This window comes from Bactrocera dorsalis, chromosome 6 (assembly GCF_023373825.1).
Source record: "Bactrocera dorsalis isolate Fly_Bdor chromosome 6, ASM2337382v1, whole genome shotgun sequence".
Taxonomy (NCBI): Eukaryota; Metazoa; Arthropoda; class Insecta; order Diptera; family Tephritidae; genus Bactrocera; species Bactrocera dorsalis.
Genome location: NC_064308.1, coordinates 23,244,234 through 23,267,616, shown reverse-complemented (window position 1 = coordinate 23,267,616; position 23,383 = coordinate 23,244,234). Strand labels below are relative to the sequence as shown.

Here is a 23,383-nt window from a genome sequence, read left to right as displayed (position 1 = left end):
ATTGAAAGATCGGAAAAACCGGTAAATTGCTTCCGCAACCAGATTATTGTGGAGGTAGGTACAGAACCTCAAAGAAAAACTTTTATAATTTTTGGAAAAAAGACAAGGCATATCATTTCTTACCGAGAAAAAAAGGATTTATTAGAACTTTTACAGGAGGCCGTAAACACAACAGCAGTAAACGCAATACACTGCGATCTGCATGCACTTGCACAGTTTCAGCACGAACTGGTCGAAATGTTTCCAACAGTTAAATTCAGACATACGGAGAAATTCGTTAACGACATTTCGAATCCGAATGAGCAGCAGGAAATTATCGCTGCAGAACATAACAGAGCGCATCGAGCAGCGCAGGAGAACACAAAACAAATTCTAGAGGATTACTTCTTTCCAAAAATGGAGAAAAAAGTTAAACAATTTGTGGGAAATTGTCGAACTTGCTCGCGGGCGAAGTATGATCGGCACCCAAAGAGGCAGCTTATTGCTCAAACGCCCATACCAACATATTGTGGAGAAATTCTTCACATTGACATATTTTCTACCGGGTCCAAGTTCTTCTTGACGTGCATCGACAAGTTTTCAAAATTTGCGATAGTACAGTCGTTGAAATCAAGAACGATAGTAGATGTCAAACCACAGCTCCTTCAGTTACTCAACATGTTTTTCGGTACTCGAATAGTTTATTGCGACAATGAGAAGTCGCTGAATTCACACAGCATCAAAGCTACATTAAAGAATCACTTCAATATCGACATTGCGAATGCTCCACCACTACATAGTACATCAAATGGTCAGGTGGAGCGATTTCATAGCACACTAATGGAAATAGCACGATGCCTTAAACTTGACAAAAATCTTGATGATGTTGAGGAAATTGTCCTTTTAGCTACGATTGAGTATAACAGGTCCATTCACACAGTAACGGGGATGAAGCCCCTTACCGTATTTCGTTCAATTAAAGATGACAACCAAATACCATGCCGCTTAAGAAACGCACAGGAAAGAGAACTAACAACTCATAATAAGAACAGGCAGGATAGGGAGTTCCCTGTTGGAGAAAAAGTACTTGTTAAAAATAACAGGAGACTAGGCAATAAGCTTACGCCTCTTTATACTGAGGAAGAGGTGGAAAAAGACATGGGTACAACAGTTTTAATAAAAGGGAGAAGGGTCCATAAGGACAACCTTCGTTAAACTTAATCTAGAACCTAGGCGTTTCTAATGATAAACAATTAACAAAAAATTTCATATATGTTTTTAGGATTTTCATAATTTTGGCCATATCAATATCGGTAACGACAGGAAGGTTAATCGACTATACCAATGCAAGGTACATTCCGGTGGTCGGTGAGGACCTTGTAATTTGGGAAAATTCAGGACACATCAAGCATGTTACCAACTTGACACTTTACGAATTACTGAGAGACGAGACAATTAATGCCACAGACCACTTTCCTCAGTCACATATGAGGAAGTTACTAGACGCGGACATAAACCAGATAAGTCGACTGATACAAATGATAAACGCTCACCACAGACAGGCGAGAAGCCTGAATGCCCTAGGGACAGTCCTGAAATACATTGCTGGAACTCCTGACCATGACGACTTCAATAGATTAATGAGCACAGAAGAACAGCTAATTAACTCGCAGGACAGACAGTTTACCATAAACACTCAAGTACAGAAAGAAATCAATAACCTTACCATTACAGTAAATAAAATCCTGAAATTAACAAAAGAAAGAGAAATAAACACCGGTCACCTTTATGACATACTACTGGCTAGAAACAGAGCAATTATTACAGAATTAAATAACATTATAACAGCTGTCACTTTCGCCAAAATTGGGGTCTTAAGTCCCATTCTCTTAGACAGTAACGAAATAAATTTCATAACAGGAGACGAGCACTTCACTGACCTTACCGTGGCCGATGTTATGGCAGTAGCTAGAATTAAGATATTACAGTATAATAACATAATTTACTTTTTAATAAGATATCCGATTCCTATGTTTAGATGTAAGAAAATTACTATTTTACCGGTAGCTCATGGCCACCAAATCCTGCACCTAGAAGAATCCATCTTAGCCAAGTGTTATAACCATACCGTAGCCGTAAAGAACTGCAGCGACACAACACCAACGTTTTGCTTACCATCTCCGACTACATCATGCGCTCTGCAACTACTGACTCGCAACACCGCTAATTGCAGTACAACATTTAACAACCTCACACCAATTTCACCGATAAGTGACGGCCTTGTTGTCATCAATGACCAATTGGCTGTCATCGAGGAAAATAATGAGGTCCCTATTACGGTCAACGGAACATACCTCGTGGTCTTCAAAAACAACGTAAAGATTAATGGTACGACTTTTTATAACGAAAATTCTACATTGCCTCTAAAACCTGAAACTCCATGGGCTTCTACAATCAACTTGACGCAGCACACAGAAATATTAAGCGCTTCTTACCTTCACCATGTGAATCTAGAGAATGTTCAAAGGATCAATCACCTGCAGCGATCAATCCATTATGGCCACGTTACAGGTTTCTCAGCCATTGGTGTCTTATTAATCATGGCATTCACTGTTTACGTCCTTCTCAGGATAAGGAGGACCAAGAGAGAGATTATCATAGCCAGGTCCGTTGAAACTGCAATTAAAACCGCTTCTTTGAGGACCGAGGACGTTCCCCATTTAGAAGGGGAGGAGTTATCGCGAAGAAACGACACACCCTAATTCCCGTCGTAATAAGAGCCTACCACTCTGCACATGTCGCTAAGTCAGCACATTTTGCGTGAGAACATTGGCCAGACATCTAAGTAAACAAACACCATGCACGAGGCGCAAGGTCAGCAAAACGTCAGCAGAGGAGCTACAACGCGATGCGGGTTGGTGGCTTGAGCTAAGTTAGGAATAATTTAATGGGCACTTTATACTTGACAACTAAGCCGTGATGACGGCAAATAAAATAACTTCAAATTGAATAATACATTTGAATAATTTATATATATTAAGGTGGGCCAAAAATTAGTTTATATTTTATTTTTCGTAGTTACCATGAAAATCTCATTCAACATGACTAAAAACAAGTCCTGGTAAAATCTGAACTCTTTATATCAATATTAAGAGGTGCCTCATCGACATTTTCGATTTCCCATATAAATTACATGGAAAAAAAAATCATTTTTTTGTGGTGGTTATTGTGCGGAGGTTTTAATGTGCACGCGATGGCGGCCAGTAGGGATGGTAAACTCGATTTCGATACTACTCAAGAATCGAGTTTTCTCGTAAAATAATCGATTTTTCGAATGTCAAGAACCAGTTCTTAATCCACTACGACTACTGAAAATCGATTTTTAAAAAACGATTATTTACGAGAAAACTCGATTCTCGAGTAGTATCGGAATCGAGTTTACCATCCCTACTGGCCGCCATCGCGTGCACATTAAAACCTCCGCACAATAATCACCACAAAAAAAAATGATTTTTTTTCCATGTAATTTATATGGGAAATCGAAAATGTCGATGAGGCACCTCTTAATATTGATATAAAGAGCTCAGATTTTACCAGGACTTGTTTTTAGTCATGTTGAATGAGATTTTCATGGTAACTACGAAAAATAAAATATAAACTAATTTTTGGCCCACCTTAATATATATATATATATGTATATATATGTATATAGAAAAATTAAATATAAAGGATCATATATATGCCAACGGTACCATTTTAAACCTTTAATTTTAACCATAAATCTTAGCATTTCAACTTGATCTTTTAAATACTTAGGTTAAACTACCACAGCAGAAGGGGGATGATGCGTGGAAGCTTTATTTTGACGAAATTCCCGAGGAGATAGTTGACGAGTTCGCTATGCGATATGGAATTGAAAATATATACCAAGCAATGACTCACTTTCACTGCCTGTCTACCAAATATTTATGCCCTGGGGTTCCGGCTGTAATGAGTACGTTATTAGCAAACATCAACGCATATTATGCGCACACAACAGCATCGTCTGCCGTATCCGCAAGTGATCGTTTTGCCGCTAGTAACTTTGGTGTAAGTATAGACAATAGAGGGATTCTTGTGCAAGATAACAAAAAGAAAAATACAGGTTAACCACTCTAATGCATTCAAGAAAAACAATACTCTATAAAGTGAATACTTTGCTTTCGCAAAATATTATAGCATAATGGACGTGCGCTTCTCTAATAGATTTTTATTGATCTATAATGAAAATGTACATATATTTGACTCTTACAGAAAGAAAAATTCGTAAAATTATTAGATCAACTACACAATTCACTACGAATTGATCTCTCTATGTATCGCAACAATTTCCCAGCGTCTAGTCAAGAAAAACTAATGGACCTCAAATCAACCGTGGATTTGTTGACCAGTATCACATTTTTTCGTATGAAGGTAACTATATATATATTTTTTTTTTTTTTTTTTTTTTGTACGAACCGTAAATGTTTGACTATTCATTTCAGGTTCAAGAACTCTCTAGTCCACCGCGAGCAAGTACAGTTGTCAAGGATTGCGTGAAGGCTTGTCTTAGATCCACCTATCAATTTCTTTTCGAAAATTGTTATGAACTATATAATAGGGAATTTCAGGTAATTAAATTATCTTTTTTCTTGTAGATATTGTAGCCAACTATAAAATTTATTACTGGTTTCAAGGTGGATCCAAACGAAGCAAAACGTGACTCTGACGACCACGGCCCTAAATTGGATAACGTTGACTTCTGGCATAAGCTAATCGCATTAATTGTGTCCGTGATCGACGAAGATAAAAACAGTTATGGTACCGTACTGAACCAGTTTCCACAGGAATTGAATATTGGGCAGGTAAGCTGCTTACAGTACAGTGCAATTGGATACAACTAAGAACAGGACATTTCTGCTTACATTGTATGTTAATTTAAAAACCTTTTAATTTTAATTATAAACTTGAGAATAACATTTTTTTTTAATCCGGTTTTCGAGATAAAAAATGATTTTTAGTTAAAATTTAATAGGATTTAAAAAAGATAATAAGAATAATTTTTGACTTAATAACTACGTGATTAGAGACAAAGGCGGCTTATTTATTTTTTATAGAGACATATTACTACTCATGACTCATGAATCGTAGCTTTTGAAAAATATCACTCAATGTTAAAAAGCTATTGTCACACCTTGAAGGCGCTGTTTGTGAAAAGTTTTGTTCCGATATTGTTATTGCTGTTCTATTTATATATCTTAAAAAATAAGCTGGGCACAATAGACCTGTGGTCGCGGTGAATTCCTCATTTATTAAAGTATAAGCTCAATATGTAATTTAAAATTGTGTTATATGGAAAGTAAAGTTCGAAAGGTATTATTATCCTGACATTTATGCTCCAAATTTCAATGAAATCTGTGGAGTAGCTCTTGAGATATAGAGTTTCACCTAAAGGGAAGGATGGCTAAACGAGCCTAACCTTACCCCTCCTAATTCATAACATCATCACCTATTCATACCATTATTTTCGGAATAAAATGGCGCACTCTAATAGAACACCCAACAAATGAGAATACCATAATGACATCACACAGATATCACACCACATATGACCACCCCAAGATTACCCAACGCACGATGCGCCCCATCATCCACTTAGATATCCGAGGACTCTCACTCTTATTTCGATTGAACCCGTTCCGCCCTTAAATTAAGCTAATGTGAATAAAGTGTGGCAGGTATATAAATATGTAAATTATATTATATATTCTGGCAACATTATATATCTGTAAATTTAATATGTATGTATCTAATTATAAATAAAAGGGGGTAGCAATATATGCGGTCATATTGTGGACAAAGTAAGGCGAATGCGTAATCATTTAAAGAGTGTCCAATATAATAAAATTGTTTAAAATATCAGAATTAGTTGTATTGTACCCAAAATGTCGTCAAGTGAGGATTTGTTTAGTTTATACACCGTCGAGCAACTAAAATCGTGGTTGCGTTTGCTGGGGCATAATAAAGCCGAACTACATAATCGTCTACAACAAATTTCTGATGAGCTTCGTGGAAATTTTCGAATTTCGACGATTGACGCTGGCGCAGACGTTGACGCTGACGCTACCTTTACACAAGCCACCATTCCTGACGAAATCAACGAAGGAACAAGCAGAACAAACATTACCGACGAATGTGGTGCATTTAACAATGATATTGTACCGCAAATCGACGCAAAGAGCGATGCAACCGAGTGGCGTCTTATAAAATTCGAATTAGAATTGTTGAAGCGTGAATGTGAACTAAAGAAAATGGGAAATGAACTTCTAAAGAGAGAAAAAGAACAGTTGAGAAATAGTGATGATCAAACAAGAAACATTCTTATTTCTGACTTTTCTGGTAGGGGTGAACATGTTAAACTATGGCAAGCAAATCTAAAAAATAATTCAGAATGTTTACAAACTTGATGATAACAATTAGCACTAATTGCAAATAAATTAAAAAACAATTTCTAAAGCCATATTTACACATTCTCGAGGTTGGCTACCGAATCGTTTCGAAAATATTTCCATGAAAAGTTGATTCTGGCAAATAAAGTTCTAATTGGAGAAGATGAACTGGTTGAATATCTAAGTGAGGGTATTCCGGATAACCCTTTACGTGCGCAAGCTAAAATGCAACGATTTTATAACAAATATGAATTGTTAGAGCAATTTCGAAATATTCAATTGCCCCGGTATATACCAAAGAAAATGACAGCAAATAATCAACATGTGCAGTCGAGTAATGGACAACAGGCAGCGGCAGTCGTTAGATGCTACAATTGTAACTCCGACATTAAGCAAATGTATGCCGAAAACCCATACGAGAGCTTGGTGATTGCCATGTATGCACAGAAATTGGCCACTTTGCAGCAAATTGTCCTCAAAGGATGAGCCGCCCTATACAACATGTTACCGAATTGACGGAAGGCGATGAATTTGTAAGGTTTTTAAATTATTTATTTATTAATTCTAAATTTAGTTATAAAACTTTATTAGGAACGGATTGGGGGGAAGCCCCATTAGTTTTGTGAACAGTTCGTACCAGATGCAGAAATAAACAGAAAAAACAATGTATTCTTAAAATATAGTGATATAAACAAAAGTCCATTATCTATTGTCGGAAATGTAAACAGTTTTATTTTATTAAAAAATAAAAGAATTTAATTAATAATGTTAGTGGCAACAAATGAAGTAATAACTTATTCAACCATTTTAGGAAGAAACTTTTAGGTAAATCTAATTTAAAATTAGAATGTAAACAGGGAGATTCGAAAGTCAGAAATAATAAATTTCATGAAGAGTATAAAAGATTACTGAACATTTAATTTGATTATACCAAATTTTCTGTGAATTACACTGAAGTAATGAAAATTTAAGCAAAAAATCCTAATGTTTAAAAAAGTGATAAAATAAGTGTATATGCAAAACAAAAATTTTTAAAAATATTTCAAGATTATTATATGTGTTGTAAGCGCCGAAACTCGAAAAATTAGATCTGAGATGCAACTGTTGTCGAGTACAGAAAAACCTTTTAATTGTCCTCCGAGAAGACTAAAAAACAATAAGTTAGGGTTGTTTAAGATGACTTAATGCAAAGCAAGATAATTAGACCGAGTAAGTCAGAGTATTCTTCCTCCACCATTTTAGTACGGAAAAAGGCAGGTGATATAAGGCTATGTGTGGATTTTCGTAGTTTAAATAAGATAACATTGAAAGATGACTATCCTTCGATTCTTATTGATAATCTGCTAGATAGACTAGCAACTAATGTATTTTTTTGTTGGATTTTATTGGATCTAAAGAGTGTGTTCTATCACGTAGATATGGTTGAAGAATCGATTAAATACACTTCTTTTGTAACACCAATGAGGCAGTACGAGTTTTTGAAAATGCTTTTCGATCTGAAAAATGTCCCTTCAACTTTCCAGCGGTTTGTTAGCAATGTTTTCGATGATCTGATTCGAGAAGAAAAAATTGTTATTTATTTAGGCGATATCATGATAGCTACAAGTAATGAAGAAGAGCATTCGGACATTTTGCAGAAAGTTTTTGATAAGTTAATACAGATCAAATTAGAATTGAGATTAGATAAATGCCTTTTTATGAAGTCAGAAATAAGCTATTTATGATATAACATTTCAAGTAAAGGGATTCGACCGGATAAAAAGAATGTAGAAGCTATAGTGAACTTTCCTGTACCCAGTAACACAAAAGCTGTACGTAGTTTTTTGGGCTTATGCTCGTACTTTAGAAGATTCGTTAAAGATTTTTCACGAGAAACTCAGCCTCTATACAAACTTAAAAAAAAAACGTAAAATTTACATTTGGAGAAGACGAGTTACAGTGTTTTCAGAAACTTAAAAATAAATTAATTGGGTCTCCTATCTTAGCCATTTATTACCCAAGGGATGATACATAGTGGCGTTGCGATGTCAGATCTTGGAGAATTGGTGTAATATTATTACAAAATATCTGCAAGGATTGAAATGTAAGATAACCACTGATTGCAATTCAATCACACTAACTTTAATTAAGAAGGAAGTAATCCCGAGAATAGCCTGATGGGCACTTGAATTGCAAAATTTTCTCGAACATCGTAATGGAAACAGAATGCTCCATGTGCACTCAGTCGCACTTCAAATATCTTAGTTCTTGAAGAAAAGACGATTGTGCAAAATCTGTCAATTTGCCAAAATCGGGATAGAAAAATTATTGGGATACGGAGAGAGTTGGAAAATAGGGAAAATGGTGTTTTTGAAATTCGTAATGGCTCAGTTTATAGAAAAAACGGCCAAAATATAGTATTTTTTATACCAATTGAGATGGAAGAACACTTATTGAGAAAGTTTCACAATGAAATGGGTCATATGGGAAGTGACAAAGTTTTCAGTGCTGTAATAAAATCATATTGGTTTAGCAAGAATGAACGAAAAACTTAAACGATATATCTCAAATTGCCTGAAGTGTGTTGCCTTTTATCCGAAGAGTGGGAAACATGAAACACATTGAAAGTATTCATGTGGACCACTTCAGTCCAGATTCATTTAAACATTGTAAGAAAAAATATAGGGGTATTCTCTTGCTTTTGCAAACCCCTTGCACGGTGCATGAATTGCAGAATTTTCCTCTTGGTGCAACGACACTACAATAAACACAAGCAGAAAATTATTTGCAATGACTATAAAATATGTCAGGCCAAAACCAATTTTTATTTTCGTGCAATGACACGTAAAAATATAATTGCAATCCTGTTTTAGCTGTCATTTTACATAAAGACATATTTCAGCAGTTCATATATCACTAGATTCTGCAATGCGTGCTCTCTTGGCCTTGCATATTTCAGTATAGGGAAATTTTGCATTTTGTGTCATCGTGCAATCTTGCAAGAGCAAGAGAATCCCCCTTATGTATATGTGTTTATAGATGGGTTAAGTTGTTAAGTTATATGCGGTGTGTTCAGCTGGCACGATGGAGGTTCTGAGCTATTTAAAACTGTATTTAAGTAGTTACCGTCGTCCAAAGATAGATCAGATATCAAGGGACAGTGCGTTTACATGAAAAGATTTTGAAAATTGCACCAATAGGCATGTTTTATTTGACCAGCAAATTAAGCTATTAGCTTATTTTGTATGGAAGACTTAGCCAACATAATTTTGTAGTTTGTAACACCCAGAAGGAAGCGTCGGAGTATACAATATAAATAAATAAATGATCAGTATATTGAGCTGAGTCGATTTAACCATAGCCGGCTGTCTGTCTGTCCGTCCGTCTGTCTGTATATATACGAACTAGTCCCTTAGTTTTTAAGATGTCGTTTTGAAATTTTGCAAACGTCATTTTCTCTTCAAGAAGCTGCTCATTTGTCGGAACTGCCGATATCGGACCACTATAACATATAGCCAAACGATCGGAATCAAGTTCTTGTATGGAAACATTTGACATTTGACAATGTATCTTCACAAAAGTTGGCACAGCTTATTTTCTAGGGCAACAATGTAATCTCCGAAGAAATTGTTCAGATCGGCCTATTATATCATATAGCTGCCATACAAACTGAACGATCGGAAAAATGTTCTTGTATGGAAAACGTTTGCATTTGACAAGATATATTCACGAAATTTGGTATAGATTATTTTCTAAGGCAACAATATAATCTCCGAAGAAATTGTTCAGATCGGCTTACTGTAGCATAAAGCTGACATACAAACCGAACGTTCGGAATCAAGGGCTTGTATGGAAAACTCTCGCATTTGACGTGGTATGCTCACGAAATATGACATGGATTACTGTTTAAGGTAATAATATAATATCCGAAAAAAATTTTCGGATCGGATTACTATTTGACCATGATTTAGTTAATAACTTCTGATGGTCAAATTAAAAACGGCTAATGATAGCAAAACTAACCAGCGGTGGCTCTAATTTAGCTTAGACAAAATTTTACCGGACATGCTTTAAACAATACGATGCAACGTAGTATAGGCAAAACTCCAAGTGAACTACTTTTCGGAGTTTCATAAAGGGGAACTGTCGTTGACTTTCTTAGAGAAAGACTAGAAGAAAATTGTTTAAACAAAAATGAACGTAACTTAGCAGAAATTAGGGATAAGGCAGCAGAAAATATTTCAGAGTCTCAAAATTATAATGAATTGGTGAGAGATATTTTTCAATATGATTTTATTTATTGGATCTGCTTTTTTTTAAGCTTATCAATAAGATATAAAATCTATACTTCTATTTAAAAACTAGACAGGCTCAAGCAAATCATTGAGCTGTTTTGGTGATATGTTGCTTCTTAGTACGTAGGCACATCTCTTTTCTTTTAAGGCGTGTTTGATCGCAGGATTGTACCAGAGCATTAGCCAAAGGGTTTGGGTGATCTCGGAGTTTAGATATATTTAATTTTGCTATCTTCTACTTATTTCTTTACCATAGGAATACCAAGGTCTTTATGGATATTTTCGATACGCATGTACCATGGTGAACTCGTAATTGTTCTAAGCATTTTCGATTGGAACATTTGTATTATATCAATATTAGTTGCACAGGTCGTACCCCACAGTTGAATGCCATACATCCAAATCGGCTTTATGACCGCATTATATAAAAGCACTTTATTGTCTAGGCTAAGTTTATAGTTTTTATTTAAAAGCCAATTTAAATTTGCAGCTCTAATCTTCATACATGTTATGTTACTAGAGATGTGTTTTCTCCACGTGAGCCTTCTATCTAGGTGCATACATCGTTCGCTTGGGGTACTAAAATATTGTTTATTTTTACTGCCGGGCACATCTTTGGTCTTAGCGAAAATGTAATATGCTTACACTTCTGTTCATTCACATTTCCATTCTTCGACAGAACTTAAATGTTTCTCTAATATTCTTGATGCTAAAATGTGGCATTTGTTACGGCTCACTATAGCTGCGTCGTCCGCAAAAGTTGAAGTTAATGCATTGTTAGCTTTTGGAAAATCTGCTGTATAGTGTTGGACCTAAAACACTGCCCTGGGGTACACCAGGCCTTATATGTCGTTCATCAGATATGAAATCCCCCACTTTTACCATAAATTTTCTATTTTTTAAATAAGACTCCAATGTCTTATAAAGGGTGATTTTTTAAGAGCTTGATGACTTTTTTAAAAAAAAAAACGCATAAAATTTGCAAAATCTCATCGGTTCTTTATTTGAAACGTTAGATTGGTTCATGACATTTACTTTTTGAAGATAATTTCATTTAAATGTTGACCGCGGCTGCGTCTTAGGTGGTCCATTCGGAAAGTCCAATTTTGGGCAACTTTTTCGAGCATTTCGGCCGGAATAGCCCGAATTTCTTCGGAAATGTTGTCTTCCAAAGCTGGAATAGTTGCTGGCTTATTTCTGTAGACTTTAGACTTGACGTAGCCCCACAAAAAATAGTCTAAAGGCGTTAAATCGCATGATCTTGGTGGCCAACTTACGGGTCCATTTCTTGAGATGAATTGTTGTCCGAAGTTTTCCCTCAAAATGGCCATAGAATCGCGAGCTGTGTGGCATGTAGCGCCATCTTGTTGAAACCACATGTCAACCAAGTTCAGTTCTTCCATTTTTGGCAACAAAAAGTTTGTTAGCATCGAACGATAGCGATCGCCATTCACCGTAACGTTGCGTCCAACAGCATCTTTGAAAAAATACGGTCCAATGATTCCACCAGCGTACAAACCACACCAAACAGTGCATTTTTCGGGATGCATGGGCAGTTCTTGAACGGCTTCTGGTTGCTCTTCACCCCAAATGCGGCAATTTTGCTTATTTACGTAGCCATTCAACCAGAAATGAGCCTCATCGCTGAACAAAATTTGTCGATAAAAAAGCGGATTTTCACATTTCGAACCGAACACTGATTTTGGTAATAAAATTCAATGATTTGCAAGCGTTGCTCGTTAGTAAGTCTATTCATGATGAAATGTCAAAGCATACTGAGCATCTTTCTCTTTGACACCATGTCTGAAATCCCACGTGATCTGTCAAATACTAATGCATGAAAATCCTAACCTCAAAAAAATCACCCGTTATAATTCTAAAGTTAGAATATTTTTAATCTTATATAAAAGGCCCTCATGCCACACCTTATCAAACGCCTGAGCAATATAGCTGAACAATACTCTCTGTGCTCAAATGCCTTTCTTATTTCGTTAGTAATTCTATTTACTTGCTCTATCGTGCTACGTTTTTCACGAAACCCGAATTCGTGCGTTGGAATTATACTATTTCCGTGGAGGAAAGGAGTCATGTTTGATAGTAAAAATTTTTCAAATATTTTAGAAAGACAGAGTAGAAGACTGATTGGTCTGTATGAAGACGGCTGTGTTAAGTCTTTCCCAGGTTTTGTCTGTCAAGATAATCTGCGACTTTTTCCATGAATAAGGATAGTATCCGAGATTAAGAATTGCATTGAAGAGCAAAGAGAGCACTTCTAGGGCAATATTGGGCAAGGTTCTCAACTTAAAGTTTTTCTTTGGGCAATTGGATTGAAATACCTTTTCTAGATGATTTGCAAAGCAGTTTGCCTTATCCTCATCACTTCGAGCCCAATTTCCTCTCAAGTCTCCTATAGGCATGTTGGAGTCAGTTGGTGGCTTTATGGCCTTTTGGGCTTTCCAAAGGGAATTTTTGGATTTTTGAATTTGAATTTGGACACTGCTTCTTTATATAAATTTCGGTGTTCCATTCTTCCTCACGTTTAAGCGCTTTTTTTAAATTACGTGCAGCAGATTTTAATTGAAGTTGAGTGGAAGGGGAACGATTTATCAGTCTTGCACGCCTTTTTTCACTTACACTTTTCACTTACTTTCTCTATTAGTCATTTTTCTGGGACCAAGCGGCTTATAGGTTTTGTTTGGTGTTGCTAAGACAGCTGCGCTAGTTATTATATCATTGACTTCTCTTATGCTTTCGTCAATATCTCTTTCTGTATTTATTTTGTACACAATATTAATGTTTCTACTCACGTATTTTTTATATTTTAGCCAATTCGTTTTATAAAAAGTTAGACCCACTTTTGGATTAACGAATATGGGTTGTTCACATAACTTTATTAGTACTGGAGAGTGACCAGAAGATAGATCAGTACATGTATCAGCTGTTATGTGCGATTTATCTATATTTTTGATTACAGCAAAATCTATTAAATTTTGTATTTTGTTACGATCACTAGGCCAATATATCGGCTTATCAGGAGACATTATTTTAAGGTAATTGCGCCTATTTATAAAAGTTTGATACAGCTGTCGTCCTTTCGGATTAATAAGACGTGAGCCCCAGTACGTGTGTTTTTCATTTAATCTCCACCTAGAAATCCATGGCCAAGGGTTCCAAAAAAGTCTTTAAATTGGATGTCTGTAATTTTGAACCGAGGTGGGCAGTATATGGCCGTCAAGTAAAGTCCCCGCAGCGATTTTTTATAGTTATTGTCGCAGCAATAGCATTTCATAAACAAATGTTCAATACACTAATTTTTTACTTAACAAAGTTTGGAACATTTGGTTTTGTGATTTGATTATCTATTGAATCATATTTTGCAGTGAAGCCATAAATTGTGTCATACATTGGGTAAGGTTGAAAAACACTGCGTAGAGTGCAATGTGATTTAGTATGCCCATATTCTTGGCAGTTAGTATATTGCATCGGACCGTTTCTTTTATGTGGTTCTTCAACAGTTACTCTACGATGCAGCAAATATTTCAAATTATATATTGGATGTGTGTCATTTTTTTTTTATTTGAGTTCGGCAGCTATTCAGTTTTAAACATTGGCTGTGGTACTTTGTTTCTATTAAATATATTTACAACAGTTTTAATACCAAAACCGCATTCTTCCAATGTTTCGTTGACTTCACTAGAGTCAACGGCGAACTCTATACCCTTAATTACAGCATCTAAGCCCTTAGAGCTGTTCAATTGATACGAATAATAATTCTTGTTTTTATTTGACAAAACTTTAACGATTTCCTTATAACTTTTTCAGTGTAGGACTGAATTTTTGTTTCATCTATATTGCCTTTTTTCAAAGGCACTATATGAAAATTGTTGGTACCTACAATTTTACTCAATTCAGCAACAAGAGCATTACTGCTACGCTCGCGCAAATACTCGTATATTGGGGGTGGTTTGGCATTAACGATTGGGGTGGTACCCTTCGCATCGTTGTCTGATCTATTGCTTAGTAAAGCAAATCTGTTGCCATTTAAAACTTTTGGTTTATTCTTATTTGGTGTACCGCCTTGAAATTTTTTAGGATTGACCGTTGACTTTAAAGTACTTAATTTCCTTTTTATGTTAATGTAGCGGTCATTTGTACAGATTGGCCGTTTTTATTGGTACATTCTCACCTTGCTTTATGTTATTCTTCGCTGCATGCGTACTTGCTGGTACCTGCCGACTGGTTGCTGTCAGCGCAGTTGTTGTTGCCTGATTATTGTTCTCCGCTGCTTTTGCTGTCTGCGTCCTCTGCTTCGTTTCATTTTCAGTTGATCGCCGCGATGACTCATTATCGCCGTTACACTTTTTATTGCCAGTAGTTGTTGTTATTGTTGAGTCGACAAAGCTGAAGCAGGCATTTAAGGAATGCCGGTGAGGCTGCGAAGCATTCATTATTGTTTTTTTTTTGTTTCTTATCTATTTGTTTTGTGCACTATTTGTTTTTATTATTATTAACAATTTGTGAGCACTTATCTTATTATTTTTAATTGTTTACTTTTGCAAAATTTGAACACACGGAGCGAATTACAAAACACATCCGTACACCTTGAACGTTAAAGGGTATGCTGAAAGTTAAACACCGGACGCAAAGAAAGTATATGCTTTGGTAAAAAATCATATAAGTATTACAAGTGTATGTAAAAAGATTGCCCCCAAGTTTAAAGGTCCCTATAGAGTTTGCAAAATACTTCCTAATTACAGGTATTTACTTAGAGACGTCGAGGGATTTCAACTTAGCTAAATTCCTTATGAAGGAATACGGGAAGTAGCAAACCTTGGTTAAACCATAGTCTCTCTAATGAAAATGTAATCGGGACGATTACAAGTCAGGATGGTCGAACTGTGGCATCTTTATAAATACTTATGTAAATTATATATCCTACAATATTATAAATCTTTAAATTTAATATGTATCTAATTATAAGTAAAAGGGGGTGGCAGCAATACATGCGGCCATATTGTGAACAACGTAAGTCGATTGCGTAATCATTTAAAGAGCGTCCAATATAATAAAATTGTTTAAAATAGTATGAAATTTACCTTCCAGAGGAATATACAGAAGATATACTTCCACAATTACTTTATAATTTTTTTTTAATTTATCAGCTTTCTGCAGCTACGATGTGGAGTCTATTCGCTGTTGATATGAAGTATGCATTAGAAGAACACGAACAGCATCGCCTTTGTAAATCATCGGCATATATGAATCTACATTTTCGTGTAAAATGGCTCTACAGTAATTATGTTAAAGAGGTGCCACCATATAAGGGTGCAGTTCCCGAATATCCAGCCTGGTTTGAGCCTTTCGTCATGCAATGGTTAAACGAAAATGATGACGTGTCCTTAGAATACTTGCATGGTGCATTCAACCGTGATAAGAAAGATGGGGTGAATAACGAAAAATACATATTAATCTTAATAATTACTTTGTTTCTAATTACAGTTCCAAAAGAGTAGCGAGCATGCGTTATTTTCCAACTCAGTTGTTGATGTATTTACACAATTAACACAGTGTTTCGATGTTGTTAGCAAACTCGAGTGTCCGGATCCAGAAATATGGAAGCGTTACATGAGGCGTTTTGCTAAAACAATCGTAAAAGTGCTGATTGCATATGCCGATATCGTCAAGAAAGAGTTTCCTGATCATATGAAAGATGAAAGAATTGTAGGTAAAACTGGTCTAAAGATACTATTAAATTAAGTAATAAGAATATTTAACAGGCATGCATACTCATGAATAATATACAGCAACTGAGAGTTCAATTAGAAAAAATGTTCGAATCAATGGGTGGAGATAAGCTAGAAGAAGATGCTGCGAATATACTAAAAGAATTACAACAGAACCTAAATATGGCTTTAGATGATTTGGCATCACAGTTTGCTGTCAGGTATGTAAGTGGTTATCTTGATCCTTATGTTATAGGAAAATTAAACATTTGGAATAAATGTTAATTACAGTGAAATTAAAAATGCCATATTGGATAATATTTCACAAGTTCCTTACACATTTAGCATTTTCTCTTTCTTTTAGTGTTCGTTTTTTTCTATCCAAGCCCTATTTTATTTTCTCTATGTTCGTGAATTCTTACATTTTTTCTCTGTTACAGCCTTGAGCCACGTATAACACAGTCCGTTAGAGAATTAGGAGATCTACTACTTTCTGTTAAAGGAGGTAATAATATGAATTTCAATCAAACTGCACAAGGAAATGTTGTTGCAGTTGAAGCTGATGAGGTCCTCCGACCACTGATGGATTTGCTGGATGGTTCACTAACACTTTATGCTCAATCCTGCGAAAAAACTGTACTTAAACGGTTGCTCAAAGAGCTATGGAAAATTGTTATGCGTATATTGGAGAAGACGATCGTGTTACCTCCAATGACTGATAAAAGCGTGAGCTCAAATCAAAATGTTATACTAACGATTGTACCTAAATCCTATTTTACATTTACAGATGATGTTTAAACATCTAACGGATAATGCCAAGAACCTTGCTTCGAATGCCAAAATTGAAGATATGGGAAGATTGTTTAAAAGTCATATGTCTGGCAAACAAGATGTTAAGAGTGCTCTTAGCGGTGTTATGGATATTTCAAAGGAGGTCGAAAAAAATTTGTCACCTAAACAATGTGCTGTATTAGATGTTGCCTTAGATACCATCAAGCAATATTTCCATGCTGCTGGTAATGGACTGAAAAAAACATTTCTTGAGAAGTCGCCTGAATTACAAAGTTTACGATACGCTTTAAGCTTATACACCCAAATGACAGACACGCTTATCAAAACTTTTATCTCCAGTCAAGTACATGAAAGTGAGTAAATATTTTTAAATTAGCGTAAAAGTACATTTGTACTTACAAGTACATTTAAATATGTTACAACATATGATATTTATATCACATTCTTTTAAAAAAGTTCTTAAATGTCGCTTGAGGAATAAAAAAACAATAAACAAATTTGTGTTCTTTACTACTTTTTCCAGTTGATCCGGAAAATCAAGAGGAAAGTGTTGGTGAAATATCAGTACAAATTGATCTTTTCTCACATCCCGGTACTGGCGAGCACAAAGTTAATGTAAAAGGTAATAAAATAATGCAAGTAATAAAAAAAATTGATCACGAAAACACAATAAATTTATGAAAATATACTTAAATATAATGTTTACGTAAGTACATACATAAGCCGTATGCGTTCATTCATTCGCTATTTCCAGTTGTCGCCGCAAATGATATAAAATGGCAAATAGCGTCAGGAATGTTTCGTCCATTTATTGAAATTAATTTGATCGGACCACATTTACAGGATAGGAAACGAAAATTTGCAACAAAGTCCAAGTCGAACAATTGGTCGCCAAAATATAATGAAACATTTAATTTGTAAGAACTAATTTATATATTTTCAACTCTTCATTTTATATGTATAAAACGCATATTTAACCCAGCACGATTGGCAATGAGGAGCAGTTGGAGTTCTTTGAATTGCATATCTGTGTTAAAGACTACTGCTTTGCTAGAGAAGACCGCTTAGTTGGTGTTGCAGTTATACCATTAAAAGACATATCGGAAAAGGTAAAAATTTTATATTCTATTTCATTTCTTTGCAAGGTTTATTACTTTGGAAATACAATTCTTTACAATATTTTATATATTTTTACATATTTCTGCAATAACATTGTTGTACTAATTATTTTTACTGTAATAGGTTTAGTTAGAACCGATTGCAAAGTTTGTCTGCTCTCTCACCATGCACAAACGCTTTCTTTACCTAACGGTTGTTTGTCGCACCTAACACCAATCGATATAGATGTAGATTAAATATTTAGGGTATTCCACCAAACTCGTAAATGTACAAACTTATAAGTTCAAAAATTTACGCTTTAGTTTTTTGGAACGCTCCTTTTTTTTCATACGTATAAAAGCCGCGTAAATAGGTATTTTGACTTTTCTGTCAGTGTTGCATTTGAAAAACCAAATCCAGGGTTAATTTAGAAGAGAAATTTCTGTATAAGTGCGTGCGTTTATTTAAAAAATAACTTAAAAAGAATTAAAATCTTACAAAATGCCACGAAAAAGTGAAAAAAGAAAACTGTGTGAAAATATTGATAACAAGCATTCCTTGTAATACGCCGGCAAAACTTGCATTTGGATTTTGCTTTTTCTTTAGGCTGTGTTTCGACGTCATTCTTTTTTTTAAATTCTGAAGCTGCTTGCATGTTCATTGACAATTCCAGTGATAAATGAACGTCTGGCTGTGAAGTATCGGGCGGAATAGGAGTACTGGCTGATATACGTGAACTCGAGCAACTATTTGAAATATCATCAACTTTATCAAATAAAAAAAAACCTTGCAGTCTTCATAGAGGATTTCTATATTGCTACTCTCAATTATAACCGTAGGGTTCATGCCCTTTCTGAGCCCAAAAATCTCGTCCAGTATTTCGAAGAAGGGACAAATATTTTGAATGTAGTCTGCGAAATTTGGTTTAATTTAATTTCGTATTTAAAAGACAAAGAAAATAAAATACCCTTGACGCTTTCTTCTTCTCCATTTTCAATTAATCCAGCTCCTGTTTGACTACGCCATTTCACGGCCTCCATATATATTCCTTTTAAATAGCGCATTTTGCTCTTCATCACTTTCCAATTAATGTTTGCGAGCAAAGGGCACTTAGCAGATAATTTCGAATAAAATTTTTGTGCAATAGGCTTCTGTATAAAAAAAAATTATGCATTTATAAGCCAATGAAAAACAAAATAAGATACGAACCTCAAATGACTCCGGGCGGTCTTTTATTTCTCCGCGCACTTCCTCTAAAAGGCTTCTAGTTTGCTCACTGCTCCAACGATGTGTTGGTGCTGCCCGGAAGCGCTTAGCTTTGACCTTATCTTCTAATTCCTGAATATAAAATGTATTTCTGCAATTTTCCTCTTCACGAGAAATTTAAGTAATACTTACTGATGCACTCATTATACAAAGGTTTAAGATGGTTTTTATTTCTTTACATTAAACAAAATTTTGCAACAAGCACAAATGTTTGACCGTTCGTTTTTTCTTTGCAAGTAGTGTTGCCTACACTAAAAACTTTACTTTTTTGAAGCACTAAATGTAAATTATTTTTGTGTAATGGCAACACTAAAACAAAATATCAGTTTATGAAGCAAATACGCGTCGAATTTGCCTCATAGTTTTATACGAAACGCGTAAACTTTTTTTATACAAATTTTGACAGCTATTTATAAGGCACAGAATTTTACGAGTTTAAGAATTTTATGAGGCATTTATGAGTTTGATGGAATATCCTAACTATTTTTTCAGGACAATTTACAATTTCGTTGAATATTGAATTCAAGTCCATTTTTTAGTATAAAGTTGTCCCAATAATTGTAAATATGCACTCGGGTTTATCCTTATAAGTTGTGAAAGTACAAAGTCTTCATTCCACACGAACATACATAGTCCTTGCTAACTTATTTCTTGCTAATTTACAGACACTAAGGAAAACATCTACAGTTAACTTATTAAAATATTTCGTGCACAAGCCGATAGTTTTAATCAATTATGTTTCCTTTTAAAACTTTCAGGGTTCGGTTGCTTGTTGGCTACCCCTGCAGCGTCGTATACAGATGGATGAGACGGGTTGGACAATTTTACGCATTTTATCACAACGTAATAATGATGAAGTCGCCAAAGAGTTTGTGAAACTTAAATCAGAAATACGTCAAGAACCTCTAGTTGGGACATAACTCAGTTAGAATAACCAGAAAACTAATTAAAATAAATATTTATTTAATTAGGTAAGCTGAAGGCATTGTTGAATGCAACAATGTAAAAAATATTAATTATTGTACATGCATATGCATAATTATAAAAATAATGAAAATAAATAGTATGAAATAATTGCTGCAAATAAAAACTAAGCATTATATAATAACTTAAAAAATAATAAATGACTTATAGTATTTGGCTATTTACATATTATCACTTACTAACTCTACCCGCGGCTTCGCTTGTATTGAAAAGCTTATCCAAATTATCAAAGACCATTAGCAAAACATAATAACTAAATACGTAGTGTGTGAACAATTAAGGTACAAAATTCATATAGAGCACACGCTCTTAAACAAAAACAAATTTTGATTTTATTTTCACAATATAAATTATAAATTTAAATATTATAAATGTTGTAAATTTTATTTGTACAAAATGTCAACAAGCAGGGCGGCGAGAATCCAATGCCGAAGATGATTTGCCGGTGCTGGCGATCGAGTTTCCACGTATCGAGATCACAATGTAGATTCGCGGTAGAGTAGCGTAGGCAAAAGGCAGAGAACATTTATCATAGACAGAGAACGTTTATCATAGAGAAGTTTCACGTTTCAAATATCGTAAGGGGTACTCGGCAGAGATGAGCGAGTCTCACCACAGACAAATTATAAGCGTGTTTCACCACGAAAATAGCAGAATTGAGCATTTTCAGTGTTAAATGAGAAAAATAATGCTAATTCCAATGTAAACAAATTTATGCCTATATATTCGTTTATTTCCTATGCGCAACTGACTCGGCATATAATTTATATATGATCCGTATAGATTTGGTATCAAAGCATATACTATGTACATACTTATGTACATAGTTATGTTAAAATTTACCTATTTTATGATGAATTCCATAAAAACTTTGCAAATATGTATATAACTCAATAAGATTTGTATTACTACCTAAATATGCATTTTATATACTTAGGTTTGATACGACATATTATATTGTATATTTATATACATAAATATATGTATATATACATATTTGCTTTGGTCATTAATCGCAGAGAACGTCTATCATAGAGAAGGTTCACGGCGCGAAGAACGTAAAAATATTTTTGGCTAACTCGGTCGCGATGGTCCAGTTTCACCACATACAAATTATGAGCGTGTTTCACCATATTAACAGCGATTGAGCGGTTTTTAGAGTCTATGAGCAATAACATGTTAAAGTAAATAAAAGAGCACCAATGCAGGGCAATATACATACAAGTGTATTTATATGCAGATTTCTGGTAGGCGGTAGGTATGCTTTTGTATACTATATACAAGTAGTTAGATTTTTTCTAAGTCTAATATACGTATGTATGCATGCTCCTTATGATACTCCCAACAACAGCATTGTGATATTTTCATGCTTCATGTTAGCTTTCAACCAGAGGATCGCTTGTGTGTGAGACATATGCAAATACATACATATGTATGAATGTATGCTTTTGCGTTTTGCCATCGGCAATTCAATATTGACATGTAAACATACATAATTATGATATGAGTATAATTTTATATGAATGCATAGTACTATTTACAGTCAATTTGGACTTGAATATTTAATAATTTTATTTGATTTTTACATAATATACTATACTAATAAATATTTTTGTATTATTTCTTAGTAATAGAAATTGAATTTATCACAACAATATATGTATAAATACATCGTCTATCATATTAATCTTATTATCTGCTCATATGATTGCATGTATACGCATGTGCGCGTTCAGAAATTCATATCATGATTTTATCACTTATCAATATATTACATGTGCGCGCATTGATCTGCATGTTCATATATTCATATATACTTATATGTACATATATTTGTATACACTTCCGAACAAATAATGCACAAGCATACAAACATACATATGCGTACACATGTGAATATGTCACCACAAAAAATTGAAGCATTGTTCTACAAAAACAATTGTCTAAATAGCAGAAGCATCAAAAGTCAATATGGCAGCCGAATTGGCGAAGCCCAATTGTAGTAAATTTTACAACAAAAACGATTTCATGTTAAAAGACCAAGCGGTCACACATTTGCCCATATGTACATATATGTATGTAAATCATTTCCATATTTGTACCCATAGAATTTCTATGACACATACATATGTATGTATGTATATTATTTCTTTGGCACATTTGTATGTTTACGAAGGCAAATGCGAGCCACATATGTACATATGTACATACATACATTCATAATAACAAGTGCCGCGCGCATCTTTTCGCATCTCCTTTGTCACAACATTGGTAAAAAATCCAAGCTGTGCCGAATGGCCGCCGATTGTCACCGCTTCCCTTGCCCCTGTAGCAGCTTCGCCATCCAACGTGCGTAAATATGTATGTATGTATACGTATGAGCATGGATACATATCGACGCAGATTTTTGTCACGGAAAAATATTTTAGACAAATATTATAAATCGACAACTCCTATGTTGCCACTTTTCTCACTTCTTTCTTTGAACAAACACCAGAAGATGTTCAATTTATGATTTTTAACTTTTGCCATAAAATAAAAGGCAAAAATTAAAAATAAATTCTGTGAGATTCGAACCCGCGTACTCACCGTGGCTTTTCAAGCGTTTACCATCAGCACCACCATTGACACTTACATTGCGTTGTCCTAATTATGGTTTGGTTATGCATGAAAGAAATATACAGTGGATCGCCGATTGTTACCGCTTCCCTTGCCGCTGTAACTGCTTCGACAACAAACTAACGTAAATATGTATGCATAAGTATGAGCTTGCATACATATCGACGCAGATTTTTGCGAG

General features: G+C 34.7%; 2 protein-coding genes across 8 annotated transcripts in view; one reads left to right on the top strand and one right to left on the bottom strand.

Annotated features, from left to right (window-relative positions):
• LOC105222832 (uncharacterized) overlaps positions 1 to 23,383 on the top strand; it is a 186,869-nt gene that overhangs the window by 146,307 nt on the left and 17,179 nt on the right. For 4 of the 7 annotated variants that reach the window (XM_049459958.1, XM_049459957.1, XM_049459959.1 and 1 more), the window contains 13 exons: positions 3,796 to 4,068; positions 4,273 to 4,431; positions 4,503 to 4,628; positions 4,695 to 4,862; positions 15,883 to 16,164; positions 16,220 to 16,441; positions 16,498 to 16,664; positions 16,884 to 17,169; positions 17,231 to 17,588; positions 17,759 to 17,857; positions 17,990 to 18,152; positions 18,218 to 18,344; positions 20,358 to 20,955. In XM_049459958.1, coding sequence (XP_049315915.1) covers positions 3,796 to 4,068; positions 4,273 to 4,431; positions 4,503 to 4,628; positions 4,695 to 4,862; positions 15,883 to 16,164; positions 16,220 to 16,441; positions 16,498 to 16,664; positions 16,884 to 17,169; positions 17,231 to 17,588; positions 17,759 to 17,857; positions 17,990 to 18,152; positions 18,218 to 18,344; positions 20,358 to 20,519 — 2,592 coding nt within the window. In that variant the 3' untranslated portion in view covers positions 20,520 to 20,955. Of the gene's footprint in view, positions 1 to 3,795; positions 4,069 to 4,272; positions 4,432 to 4,502; positions 4,629 to 4,694; positions 4,863 to 15,882; positions 16,165 to 16,219; positions 16,442 to 16,485; positions 16,665 to 16,883; positions 17,170 to 17,230; positions 17,589 to 17,758; positions 17,858 to 17,989; positions 18,153 to 18,217; positions 18,345 to 20,357; positions 20,956 to 23,383 lie in introns of those variants that run through there. The other 3 variants (XR_007423202.1, XR_007423201.1, XM_049459960.1) reach the window with 2 other exon arrangements.
• LOC125779501 (uncharacterized) lies at positions 18,351 to 19,965 on the bottom strand. Its single transcript, XM_049460859.1, has 4 exons — positions 19,732 to 19,965; positions 19,543 to 19,671; positions 19,301 to 19,484; positions 18,351 to 19,244 (listed from the first exon to the last, which is right to left on the bottom strand). The coding sequence occupies exons 1-4, from the start codon at positions 19,741 to 19,743 to the stop codon at positions 18,991 to 18,993; spliced, it is 579 nt and encodes a 192-aa protein (XP_049316816.1). The 5' UTR covers positions 19,744 to 19,965; the 3' UTR covers positions 18,351 to 18,990.